This window comes from Anastrepha ludens, chromosome 4 (assembly GCF_028408465.1).
Source record: "Anastrepha ludens isolate Willacy chromosome 4, idAnaLude1.1, whole genome shotgun sequence".
In the NCBI taxonomy this organism is placed as follows: domain Eukaryota; kingdom Metazoa; phylum Arthropoda; class Insecta; order Diptera; family Tephritidae; genus Anastrepha; species Anastrepha ludens.
In genome coordinates this window covers 82,552,310-82,564,754 of record NC_071500.1, presented here as the reverse complement: position 1 = coordinate 82,564,754, position 12,445 = coordinate 82,552,310, and the positions used below count along the sequence as shown (strand labels likewise).

Genomic DNA, 12,445 nt, shown 5'->3' with positions numbered 1-12,445 from the left:
AAGGTTTTCGATTGCTGTTTTTTCCCCGCCCCCTTGCTCACTCCACTCGGGAGCATAGGTCCTCGACAAGACTTGTCTTCTATCGATTTCGTTAATCTATTTGATTTCTGACAGGGTAGGTGATTAGCCTGCCGCAACCAGTCCTAAGTGGTAGAAACGCCCACCTGTCGCTGCTTAGGAACAACGCCTTCTTACTGCTTCGAGTGCCATTTGTGTATCACATTTTTCTGGCATAAGGATCGCACAGATTGTTGAGGACTTCGCTAAATTTGAGGTGTGTCTGCGCTATTATCGCGGTTCCCGCTTTTTCACCTCGTAAAACAAAGAAAAACAAAATATCGCACTGAACACTGGGCCCATAGTGCCCATTTAAAACCATAAAAGCATTAAAAACAACAAACAAATTATAATGAATTTTTTTTTTTGTAAAGACCTCTCACTAGTAATTTTACAACTGTCCCATTCGAGTCACTCTCGAACCAGTATGACTTCTTCTATCAAATACCAGTTCATTAACTAGAATATTTGCTGAGTGCTAACCTAAATGCCGAATCAACACCTGACGCACTCCTACACCACCCACATTTGCGGGGTAAATAAAAATATTAGAAATATTGCTTCACTTCAATAAATATTTATATATTTACATTATTTGAAATAAAAAAGACAATTAAAATAAAATAAATTCATCTAAAAGAACAATTGTCGCATATGCCAATGAGGCCGCGTGCAGCAGTTAAATGACTTGCTAATATCGTTAATGCCCGTATGTATGTATGTATGTACATATACGAGGTTTGTTCAACAAAAAAAATTGCTTCAAATTTCCCGTATGCACTCGCCAAGTACTACAAGTATTATGTCACGCTTATGGTGACTGTCATAAATTAGTGCACGATTAGCATTAGTGGATAAATTATAAGCCAAAAATCATTTCTTCATGACTAATCGCAATACATGTCGCACTCTATAGATTAAAAGAAAAAACCGAATTAAGAATAGATAAAACGCACAGGAAATGATGCAGATCCTTTTTATTTATAACGTATTTTTTTGTTGAAGTTTGGCGTACAAGCTGGAAAAGGCGAAATATTTATTCTATAAGTACATACATACATATCCACATACATAGTAAATGTGTTCCTTTTTATTTTTATTAGTCAATTATATTACGCCTCATTTGTGCTCCCCCTCGATTTTTTGTGTGTGACCTAATATTCTGGCCCAAATGCAACACTTCTGTTTTATACCGCCTCCGCAAGTCAATTGAATTTGTATAAATGGTTTTTTCATAGCAAAAATATACAACAACAACAACAACACGGAGGTCTTACATACATATATTACTGGTTGAATGGCCATCACAATTACGCTCGGCTATAACGGCTTTTTACTTTGTAAGTCACAGGCATATATACAAGAGGCAGCTGATAAAGTAGATACTTCTTGCTTGAAGTATTTAATCTAAGTAATTTAATCACTCTCAATTGAAATATATCTTTAACAACGCGAATGCCACTGAAAAGATATTCTTTAGATTTCTCTCAAAAATGATTTTTATAGCTACCCTCAACTCATTGTGTGCGATAAACTTTGTCTCCACAACTCCTATTTCGAATGTAAGAAAAGAGAAAAGTAACTGAGAGCCAGTGAGTACAGACTGCAAAATGCTGATGGCCTATTTCTATGAATCTCGTAACATCTCAGCCAATAGTCAAGCGCTGTAAGCGGTTTCATTGTCAGTTCACATGTTCCTTCTATGCGGCTAACGTATGCCATAGCTCTCACCCAAAAATGATAGTAACATTGTTCTTTCCATCGTGGATATACTTCGTACACTGAGAGCAACAATATGTGACTGTTATAATAACCGCTAATAAGGCACTTGACTTTCAGCACGATTAGCTGTACAGCGCACTCTCCCCAACTTCTCTCAGATAACACAAACTTAACTTAAAGCTATTAAACTATTGCTTTACTTTTGTATGCACTTGGAAACTCTCTCGTCCCTCAATATGGGCTTGTACAATAACAAACTGAGTTCACGCTAGAGAGGTAAACCTGAAACTAGGTAACGGGAGCTTTAAATTACAATTAATGCTTGCTAATTAAAGTCATAAAAAATGCAGACAAATAAAAGTAATTCAAAATAAATACAAAAGAAATGTACTTTGCACAAACCTGTTGCCACAGCTAAAAAAATTTATAATAAAAAAGTACTTTGAACGGCTCAAGAGCACGCATAATAGCGGAAAGAAGTGCGAAAGGGTCAATCATGATGACGAAGCAAATTTTTTAATATGTGGAATTTTCGAAATACAGGCATATGAAAAGGTTGATAAGCAAAGCAAGAAAGCGCTTGGAAAAATTAAGTAACTGTTAATATTAAACAGTTAAATGTATAAATACGAAATACGAAAAACAATTAAGAAAATTTTAATAAAATCCATAAAAGCGAAGTCGGTCACAATATTAAAAAACCTAATTTCCAATTCAAATTAATGCCAAGTGATAATTTGTAATTCACAAACATTTTCGATATATGTATAGGTATATATATATACAATATATATGTATGTATAATCAATAAATAAACCTCGTATAAACTTCGTGCAGAGTCGTTGAACAACATTAAGACGCTCACCACAAATAGGGGGAGGAGCACGGCCGGATACCAAGCACAGGGTGTAAGTACCAATTATAAATAAGTACGAGTACATACAGCTATGGGTGGAGAAATAGCGCATTTCCCCACAATAACAAATAAAGATGATTATTTTTACTGGATGACCTAGTAAATAAGCTATTTTTGCACAAATCTATTCTTTTACTTCAGTATTATCAAAAAACGCAATTCAATATCTAAAATTTTTAGTAGCTTTTAAGTATATTAGAAAAATCGAAATTTATCACATTTTGAAGAGGACACTGAAATAGCGCACTTTTATCGATCTGCAAGAAAGAGAAAAGTTAGTTCTTTCAAATTGGTTAAACTTGTTGATTTATTTCTTATCTGATTAGTAACTTGTTGATTATCCATTATTTTTTAAAACTGCTTCACACCTACAAGGCAGACTTTCAATTAGCTTTTGGCATCTCTCCAAAGGAATGGAGTTCCGCGCTTCCTACTTACCACAGTTCATTGATATTTCGAAATTATTATTTTTTTGCCCAACCTTTACCTTAAGGGGTTAGGGGTAGTCAGAATTGTGAAAAAAATTGGATTTTTTTTAACAAATAATTGTCGTTTTTTTTTTCTCGAAAATCTGAAAAATATTTCCTGTATATTGTTAATTTTGAAAAAAAAGCTTCGATGAGGCACAAGATTATCTATTAATAAAACTAATTTCTCTCGTCCGATTGATTTAAGAAGAATCTCCACGGATTTGTGATGATCACCGCAAGTGACTTTTGGAGAAAAGGGCTCCACACAAACAGCGATAACTCTTACTATTATTAATGTTTTTTGTTTTTTTTTTTTGAAGTCGAAACGTGATGTATTATTGCTATGTTTTTATTTTTGTAAAGTAAAGCAATTGACTAGAAAAAAAATTATTGAAATAACCATTTTTTCGGATTTGCAATGTGGTTATGGTCGCAGCTTTGTACTGGTCAATCCAGAACTGCATTTTTTTTTTGCAAATCTAATTTTTATCACTTTTGTATTCCAAGAAAATGTACCCCTAACTTTCAAATTAGCCCCACCGTATTTAACAGTTTTTAATGTGTACTGGGAAGTGAAACTTTTGTTTTTTCTTCATGTTTAACAAAAGTCTCCATATCAAAATCAATTATACATATTAATTTTCGTTTCATCCTCAAAACGGATTATTTTCTAGAATTTAACATATTTGCTTTTATGCGCATTTGTGACAGACAAACGTGCCTTGGTTTTTTTTTTTTTTTTTTTTTGACAATAGCGGTTTTTTTCTGCTGTCACGCCCATACTATTAAAACGTCTTTGCACAAGTCAGCTTGATATATTCGGGTCATATTCCTCACTTAGGTATGTCCAGCGTTATCGCTCGAGAGGGCCTCAAAATGTCACGCTTACTTTTCTTAATGCTGGCCTTGCACTGCTGAATTGCCCAGGCGTGTTTCGAACTTTCTAATAGACTGTTCACTACACAGGGCTAGTTTACTTTCTCTCTTGCCTCGGATCAAAGTCTTAAGAATTCAAATTTTTTAGCAAATATTTCACCTCAAAGCTTAGGAAAAATATTAATTGAAATACCATAAATTTGGCACATTAATTGCCGGGGCGCCTGCTTTGTTACTAGCACTCAACGTGTTCAGCCTAGCTGGAGCTTGCAAATATTTCACCTCAAAGCTTAGGAAAAATAGTAATATTGAAATACCATAAATTTAACACATTAATGTCCAGAATTCCGGCATCAGACCTTTCACTTTTCCGAAGTTGTTACATTTTTCGCCTGAATGTCGACCTTGACCGATGTGCCTTCTTTTTTACTCGCTCTATAGTTGGATTAATTTCTACCTTTTTGTATTTTGTCAGCAAATTCTCCCACGATTTATTTTTTTCCACTCTGTTTTTGAATATTTCTTCTTATTTGCCATAATGAGTGCGCATTTTTGAAACACTATAAATTATTAAAATTGGTTGTTGTTGTTGTTTTTGTAGCAACATAAACAATCTCCACACATATACTGGGAATGCTGTTGAAGTGACAGTCCTTGTTCGGATATAAATCCGGGTCGTTTCGGATACGTAGAACCGACTGTCGTTTGAACGCAAAATTTTTATTAACATTTGCATTTGTTCGCTTACTCTTACGTCGCCGAAGGCCAGTAAAAAAATGAGAAAATCCCAAAACTATCAACAAATCCCAGGTAAATGAAAATGTTCAATTACTTTGTATTTGTGCCCCCACTTCGCCATACACGATGGATTTCCTTTCAACTACAACAAATCGCTGGGAATTGTACGCTGTTTGTGGCCAGCTTAACACAGTAATATGCATTTCGAGTGAATCGTGGCGAATAGAAACATTAAAAAGTTAACGGTACTTATTGCCCGATTTTAGTTAGAAGTGATTCACGTCATAACGATGGCATAAAAATATTATACGAATATCAGTTAATCTTCTAAGAAATAACAATTCGTATTGAGGATACTATAAATGCGCTACTTCTCTGTCAACAGCTGTATATAAAATACAGTAGGTTCTGTTTTTATGCGGTAGATACGTTCCGCAAGAAACAGCATAAAAAAAACAGCATAAAAAAAGCTACTAGTTCTATAGTAAAACTATAGATACGTTTCAAATGCTAAAACCGCATAAATCTGAAATAATCGCATAAAAAAGGGCACTAGTCCCATATTATTACTATAGATACGTTCCATAGACCGCATGAATCTGAAATAATTAAATAAAATCGCATAAACAAAATATTGTATCTTTGAAAATTATATCTTTATTTAAGAAACGTCAGAATCGAAAAATAAATTTAAGTCAGAAATAGAATCAGACAATACCCACATGTTGCGCGTTCGTTTAGGATTTGGCGTAAAATCACTTTCGTCACTTTAGGACATGTACACGTCTGATCTAGATAGTTATGCAGGCGGTTCCATACTTGTAGGGTTAGCATTTCTGATGTAATCTATGGTGAGTTTTTGCTTAGCTGGTTTAGAATTTTGTTTATATGTACAATTCCCGATAGGTCCACATGCATTTTGTAATTTAAAAAAAAAACCGCACTATTTCAAAACCGCATAAAAAAAATCCGCATAAAAACAGAACCTACTGTATATTATAAAAAATAAAGATTTAGCTTTCAGCAACAAGTAAAATAATTTATATAAATATTATATAACACTAAATATTATACATACTTACTTCTTCTTTTCCGGACTATTTAGATCAGAGGTTCTACGGCCGCTCTCCTTGATTTCGAACAATTTCTCATAATTTTGTGGAACACCTGCGAGAAATAAGAAAATCGTAAAAATAAGAAAATCGTAAAAATACGAAAATCACAGTAAATCAACTAATTAGCAAATTTGAATAAACCATTTTGAGCTAAACTACAATAGTTCGTTGAGCAAAGGGTGTGTGTGCGCGCATATGTGTGTATGCACTGTACTTATAGATTCCCGGCTCGTTTTCCTAGCGCCAGTTGTTGTGTGCATTGAGGAAATCGAATTTACAAAACAGAAAACAAATTAATTAGTGGATTTTTTTGCGTCTTTTTTCCCCCCACTTTCGCTCCTATTATTGTTGTTTATGCTGCTAAACTATGAAGCCGGCAAACAATAAAAATTCATAAAAAACCAAAAACAAAACAATAATACATTGCGAACAAGCCCACCAGTGGCGCTCACAATTAGTGGCGCTCTTTTGTTTTAAGATGTCCGCTCTTTTGCTCCATTATATTCTTGCATGTACTGCGAAATATGTATATGTTTGGGTGACCAGCTTTTTGGTTATCTAATAAAAATATGCGTTTTTAAAAATGAAGATAGCAAAGAGGGAATTATTTGGAGCTTAAGCGATTATGTTTGTATAAAAATGTATAAAAATTATTTTTTTTTTTTAATTTCTAATGTTTTCCTATTACCATTGAGAATTTATTTTATTTTTCATTTTTTAAAGACTTAAATAACAATAGAATTGTTAAATAATCAAAAAGATAACGCAACGCTAGCCACGGATGCTTTATTTTCATAAATCAGATGATAAGTCACCAAATATAAATGGAATTCAGTTGCGACAAAAAAAGCTGGGTTAGGTAGTGCTGGCTGATCTGTAAAAATATTTCACTTAGACCTTTAACGTCCATTGTTGTGTTACGAGTGCTATGTATTTGTAGTTGAATTCTTATTTTATGTAACTCTTAATGCGCGTCTTCGCGATTTTTAACAAGCTGTTCAGCCTTTTATCAGCAATATCCTTCAAGGATGAAAAATACAAATAGCAGGGCAATGGTGACGTTGTTACACGCATCGCTCTGGGCTAGTCCCATTTTGGCTGCGTGATGTGGAGTGAGACAGTGATCCATCAGTACTCCAACTAATATTTTGCAGTCTTTTCTAGAGAGTGATTAAATAAAGTTTGTAGTTTTCATATGTCAAGTGCTTAGCACAATTTTTCAGTCTAAAAAGCTAAAGTAGGAAAAAATTAGCATAAGCCAGGCACCTTAAACGTGTTATGTAAAGACGCCCTAAACTTGCGTTATTTGATTAGAACTTTCGCAATAGTGGATACCTTATACCATATCTTTTTGCGGTGAAAACGTCTATTAATCCAAATACAACGAGAGGCGAACGAAATTATAGACTACTCTACGTAAACCACAAAAGACTCGCATTCAAAGGAAAAAGGAAAGAAGTCGAGGTCCGAACTTATGCCAAAGACACGACAGCATCGAAAAGCGATTACATAGGCGGCCCATCGTTATGATTCACTCATCACTGACTCCAAACTCAGTCAGAAAATTCATGATGATCATAATGCTAATGCGGACAACGATAAGCCAGTGCTGAATAACTTCAAGCTGATGCAATTGAATTTGATGCATGTGACAAAAGTAAACTTTGGACTCAAACAAAAATAAGATTTGATTTAAATTTTAAATGCCGAATGTCTGGCAAATACATTGCTTCCGTATTCGCAAGAAAAGTTGCGCAATCGTTGAAGGTCAGGAATTGTTTTCGAAAAACAAAGTGCAAAGTAATAAAATCTCAAAAAATTCCTATACAATTTCAAGTCGATATTGTTAGATTTGTTTTTTATTACTCATTATTTTTACATTCATCTTATATAGTCAGTGGGATCATCTACAATGTGCCCCAAAAAATGTTTAATATACATCCTTTTGCACTTTATTCTTGCAAAGTCAGTTAAGAAGCGTGTTTAGTAGAGAGACCTACTACACTTACTAGACTCACCATTCCTTGCTTTATGGATAATTTTTTAAAAGACGAAACTGTTCAAGAGGTTCGCAAAGAACGTTATGGGAAGTCACGAATATCCACAAGCGTCGTACGGAAATCTTATTGGAAACTAGAAGCAAAGCTTCAAAGAAACATTTAAAAATGGATCAAAATTGGCCTTAATTTGCGTAGACTAGATAGATGGCGTACCTGGCTTCTTCAATTTTTACTTTTAATGTGCATAGGACACTGTATATGCAACAAATAGGCTGAAAAGTCCCGAACCTAACACCTTTTTTCAGTTAATATTAACCTTAAAAAGACAGATGTTCAAATTTCACGATTATCTATTCATTAGTTTGTGAGTTATTGTGATATGAGTGACGCTACTTTCGCAATTTTCAAAACAATGGAGCAAAAATAATTTCATTTTCTAATTTAACATCTTTTTGATGGAGAAAAAATATCGTTCAAACGAAGGAATAGCTTAAACAGAGTTATGGGGACTCCGCTCAAATGCGGTCGTAGACACCAATGTTGCACAACGGAGTGGACGTCCAAATGAGCCGGTAACACCAGAAAACATAAAAAATAAAATCACAAAACCGTTTTGAATGATTGAAAAGTGAAGCTGCGTAAGTTAGCTGACATCGTAAAGCTCTGTTCAAAGTACAATCAAATCAATGGCAAAACTACAATAAATTGAACTTCGAATTGCTCCACCGTATGCGCCATATTAGGCTCCCAGCGATTACTGGATGTTTGCAAACCTAAAAAATGTGGTATTGAAAAGTTAGAGCGGAGCTGGAATGATTGAGTTGTTCTTGATGGAAATTAACTTGATGAATAAAGTTATTTAAAAAAAAAAACGTATTGTATTTTCTTTGGACTTTTCGACCGATATGTTAGGCTCATTAAAACTTGCTTTACAGAATAGTGATCCAATAAAAAATTAGTAGCCCGACCTTGTCACAACTTTGAAAAACTCCCAAATAATGCCATCAATAATTTAACCGATATGAGCCTCGTTGATGATAAACGGTTCACTAGACAGGGCTGGTTTACTGGCGCGACAGCCCTTGGTCGAGGAAAATCCGAGTCCTTCCGGTAGCGTAGAACTGGCAGCCATGGGAATGAGCCTCGTGTTTGGGGTTGTACTAATTTCAAAAATGTCCAGTAGTTGCAATTTATTTAAGCGAAACAACGAGGCTGATATCAATTTGTGGTCTCCAAAACAAATCCTTGGCGGAATGTATTTGACAAGTATGCGAGTTAATCAATAAAAATCCTATCATATGGATATTTCGGGAAGTACTATAGACGCATTTGTAAAGCCAAATATGTAGGTAGATAGGTAGGGTGTCCCGTCGCATGACACACTTAGACCTTTCGCATGTCCATTGTGATACCACTGGAACTTATCCTTACCCTATGGGCTCCTTTTCGAACCATCCGGTAGCTTTAATAAACGAACAAAGCTTCGTTAGTTTTAGATGCGCTATGTCCGCTACATCAGTTAAAAATGCCGTATAAAGAGTGCGAAACCTCCTTATAGCTAAGCTTTCATACTCACATAAAAGGTATTTGAGTGTTTCCTCTTCTTCTGTATTAAGACAGCTTCTACAGAAATCGAAGTACGGGAGTACTAACATTCTAGCGTGGCTGCCTATTAAACAATGACTTGTTAATACCCCAATCATTTTTCTTATAGCTTCTTTGTTAAATAATAACAAGCTTTTTGATCGACCGCTGTTCCATTTCGGCCATGTCTGTCTCCTTGCTCGCATGTTATATCTAATAAATATATCTATCCCAAATATACTAAAATATTGAACGAACCTAATTGATAAATTTTTTTATTTATTTATTTTTTTTTATCAATATTTCTTCTAAAATTATCACTACTGGTCACACTTATCATCTGTAGCAGACATTGCAAATATGCTCTTGGGGGCCTGCTTTGTTAATAGCACTCAATATATTCAGTTTAGCTGGAGCTGGTTGTTGTTGCTGTTGTAGCTGCACTCCACACCAACACCTCATGCCAATGCCACTGAAGAGTATGAATGCCGCTGCTGCCAACGCTCCGTCAGAGTATTTTCGAGAAAACGAGTATTTTCTTCGCTACCCACACCACGAAATGAGCAGCAACAGCGCAAGCAACAACAAATCACACTCATTACACACTACACTCACCAAACATGTGCCAAGGCAATGGCGGGTGGTGAGATGTGCGACGGTGGGGTTAACGCATTTGTATGCCTCGAGATTTTGTGTGACATAACAATTTCAATTCTGTTTCGCTGACATTTGCAAATGGAAAACGATTATCCTTATTGATTTCAGGGACATGCAACCGCTAACGGTTATTGAACTGTTAACCGGAAATATGTTTTTATATCTATTTTTTCGAAAATAAGTAGCATTGTAGGCACATACTAACCTCTGCGAGTTTTGGCCACAATCTTGCTGGGGCCTTTGGACACGGTCAACATTTTACGAATGCGCGGATAAAATTGCACGGAATAAAATCGGTAGACGGTGGAAAATTTTCACTGACACCTTAGTATCGTCCAGCTGTAGGGATGCAGTGCAACGTAATAGCACGTGTTTGTTGGAAAAAATTTCCAATTCAAATGCAGCAAAGCTTTGAGAATCGCGTTCAGAAAATTGCACTCGTAACCGTCGCGCAATGTAATTCTTTCAATTATTTATATGTACTATATATACAATACGTATGTAAATTTATTTGCCCTTGTCTCGTCTCAGTGACCGCACTTGTCCTTAACTCTAACACTGCCGCTGTCCTCAGTGCCTGCGCAGCAATTGCACTGCCTTTTGTTATTTAATTAAAATGTTTATTTCTCGAATTTATTTGACTTGTACGTGTATTTGTTTTTGTATATTTATGTATTGTTCCGTTATTCTATTGCTTTCTCATAACTTTTCACCATTCAAATTGAAATAATACAAATTTACTTTAATTTCATCATAAATTAAAAAAAAAGATTAGAAAATATGCAGTTGTTTAATGCAAACACTTTTGTACACTTAAAATTTTCCTAATCCACTTTACATAATATACATATTTTAGTAACTTTAGTTCACTTTCGTCGAAACTGGGGAAAGTTGTTATGTAGGGCCTAGTTGATCAGAAAAAAAGAACAACGTGCAGTTCACCAAAGGGGGCTGTTTGGAGTTATTTTATTATATTGTATAATTCACCACTACCACCACTTGGACTCTATATTCTAATGCGTATATATGCACAATTGAAGGTATATCACCTCAACCAATACCGTTGTTAATTTCTCAGCTAATGAAAATCAACTGACAGTAGTGCCGGCCAAACACCCCACATTATACCGCACCGGAATGGTAGAATGGTAGTATCTCACAGATACTAAGTAGAGAATATTGTATGCAGCCACACAGCATGCCGTTCATATGTTGAGCTCTCCTCGCACATATACAACCAAACACAGTCAGATTTGAGTAAAATACCTCTGCATTTTCTCCACCCTTGCCCCCTTCGATTCACATGCTTAACCTAACGAAACAGCTGTTCTTGTGTTGTATAATCAGGCATGCTTGACGAAGAATCGGCACTGATAACAAATTCACATGTGTTTATTATTCTTTCAATGTGGTTGGTGTATACGCTGTAGTGCATAGTTCAGACACAAACCTTTTTGTGCTAAGCCGGCCACGATGTTGAATACAATTGTGGCTTGTGGTCATGGTGAAAAGATATTTAAAGGTGTGGCCAATATCGGGCCGTTACCCGGCTCTCTGCGGAATTGACAGAATGAGCGGATGGGCTGACGTAGCAGGAGTTATGAGTAGGTTTGTTTACGAAAAAACTGAGAATGTGTTACTGATATAAGAAAAATATTAACACAATATCACTTCGTTGCCATCTGAACTACGACTGTTTGAACGAGTGTGTGAAATAGTCGTGCAGATTTCAGCTTAAACTACTTTGTACTGTCAATCTTTGCGAGTTAAGCAATTAGAGAATGCCGCAATTCTTTAAATGATAATTGCATTTACTGGGTTTAATTCTTTTGGAACAGAAATCCAAGCATTCGTTGGATTTTTCAGCAATAATATTAAAACAATTCTTTTTTTGCCATGGAGCAATTACAGTTATATACAGTTAAAAGGCCAAAAAAAATCGAATTTTCCTAAATTTTTTCTGAGAAAACTTTTAAATTTATTGTTCTAAAAATGTTTACACATATTATGTTATCTTTTACTGTATTTTAAGACTTAGTATTAGTAAAAATATTTACTTCGAAAGGAGCTACAGCTAATCTCCGCGAGCTCCTCTCAAAAAAGATGTTTTGCGGTGGACATTATATCTCTGAACTAGATCCTCTGAAAGTAAAAAAACCAAACAGATTTCGTTAAAGTTATCTAGTAATTAATCGAAGGAATAAGCAAAATAAATTTGTTTGACAAATTGGCGGTTTCTCAAAAATTAATTGATTGTTGACCAAAATTGCGGTCTTAAATTGTTTATAAAAAAAATATTATCGCTAAGAA

General features: G+C 35.0%; 1 protein-coding gene across 1 annotated transcript in view; it reads right to left on the bottom strand.

Annotated features, from left to right (window-relative positions):
- Positions 1 to 11,250, bottom strand: part of LOC128860009 (uncharacterized) — a 31,794-nt gene extending 20,544 nt beyond the window's left edge. The window contains exons 1-2 of the mRNA XM_054097219.1: positions 10,341 to 11,250; positions 5,862 to 5,946 (exon numbers count right to left, since the gene is read on the bottom strand). Coding sequence (XP_053953194.1) covers positions 5,862 to 5,946; positions 10,341 to 10,392 — 137 coding nt within the window. The 5' untranslated portion in view covers positions 10,393 to 11,250. The remainder of the gene's footprint in view (positions 1 to 5,861; positions 5,947 to 10,340) is intronic.
- Between the last annotated feature and the right edge of the window lie 1,195 nt (positions 11,251 to 12,445).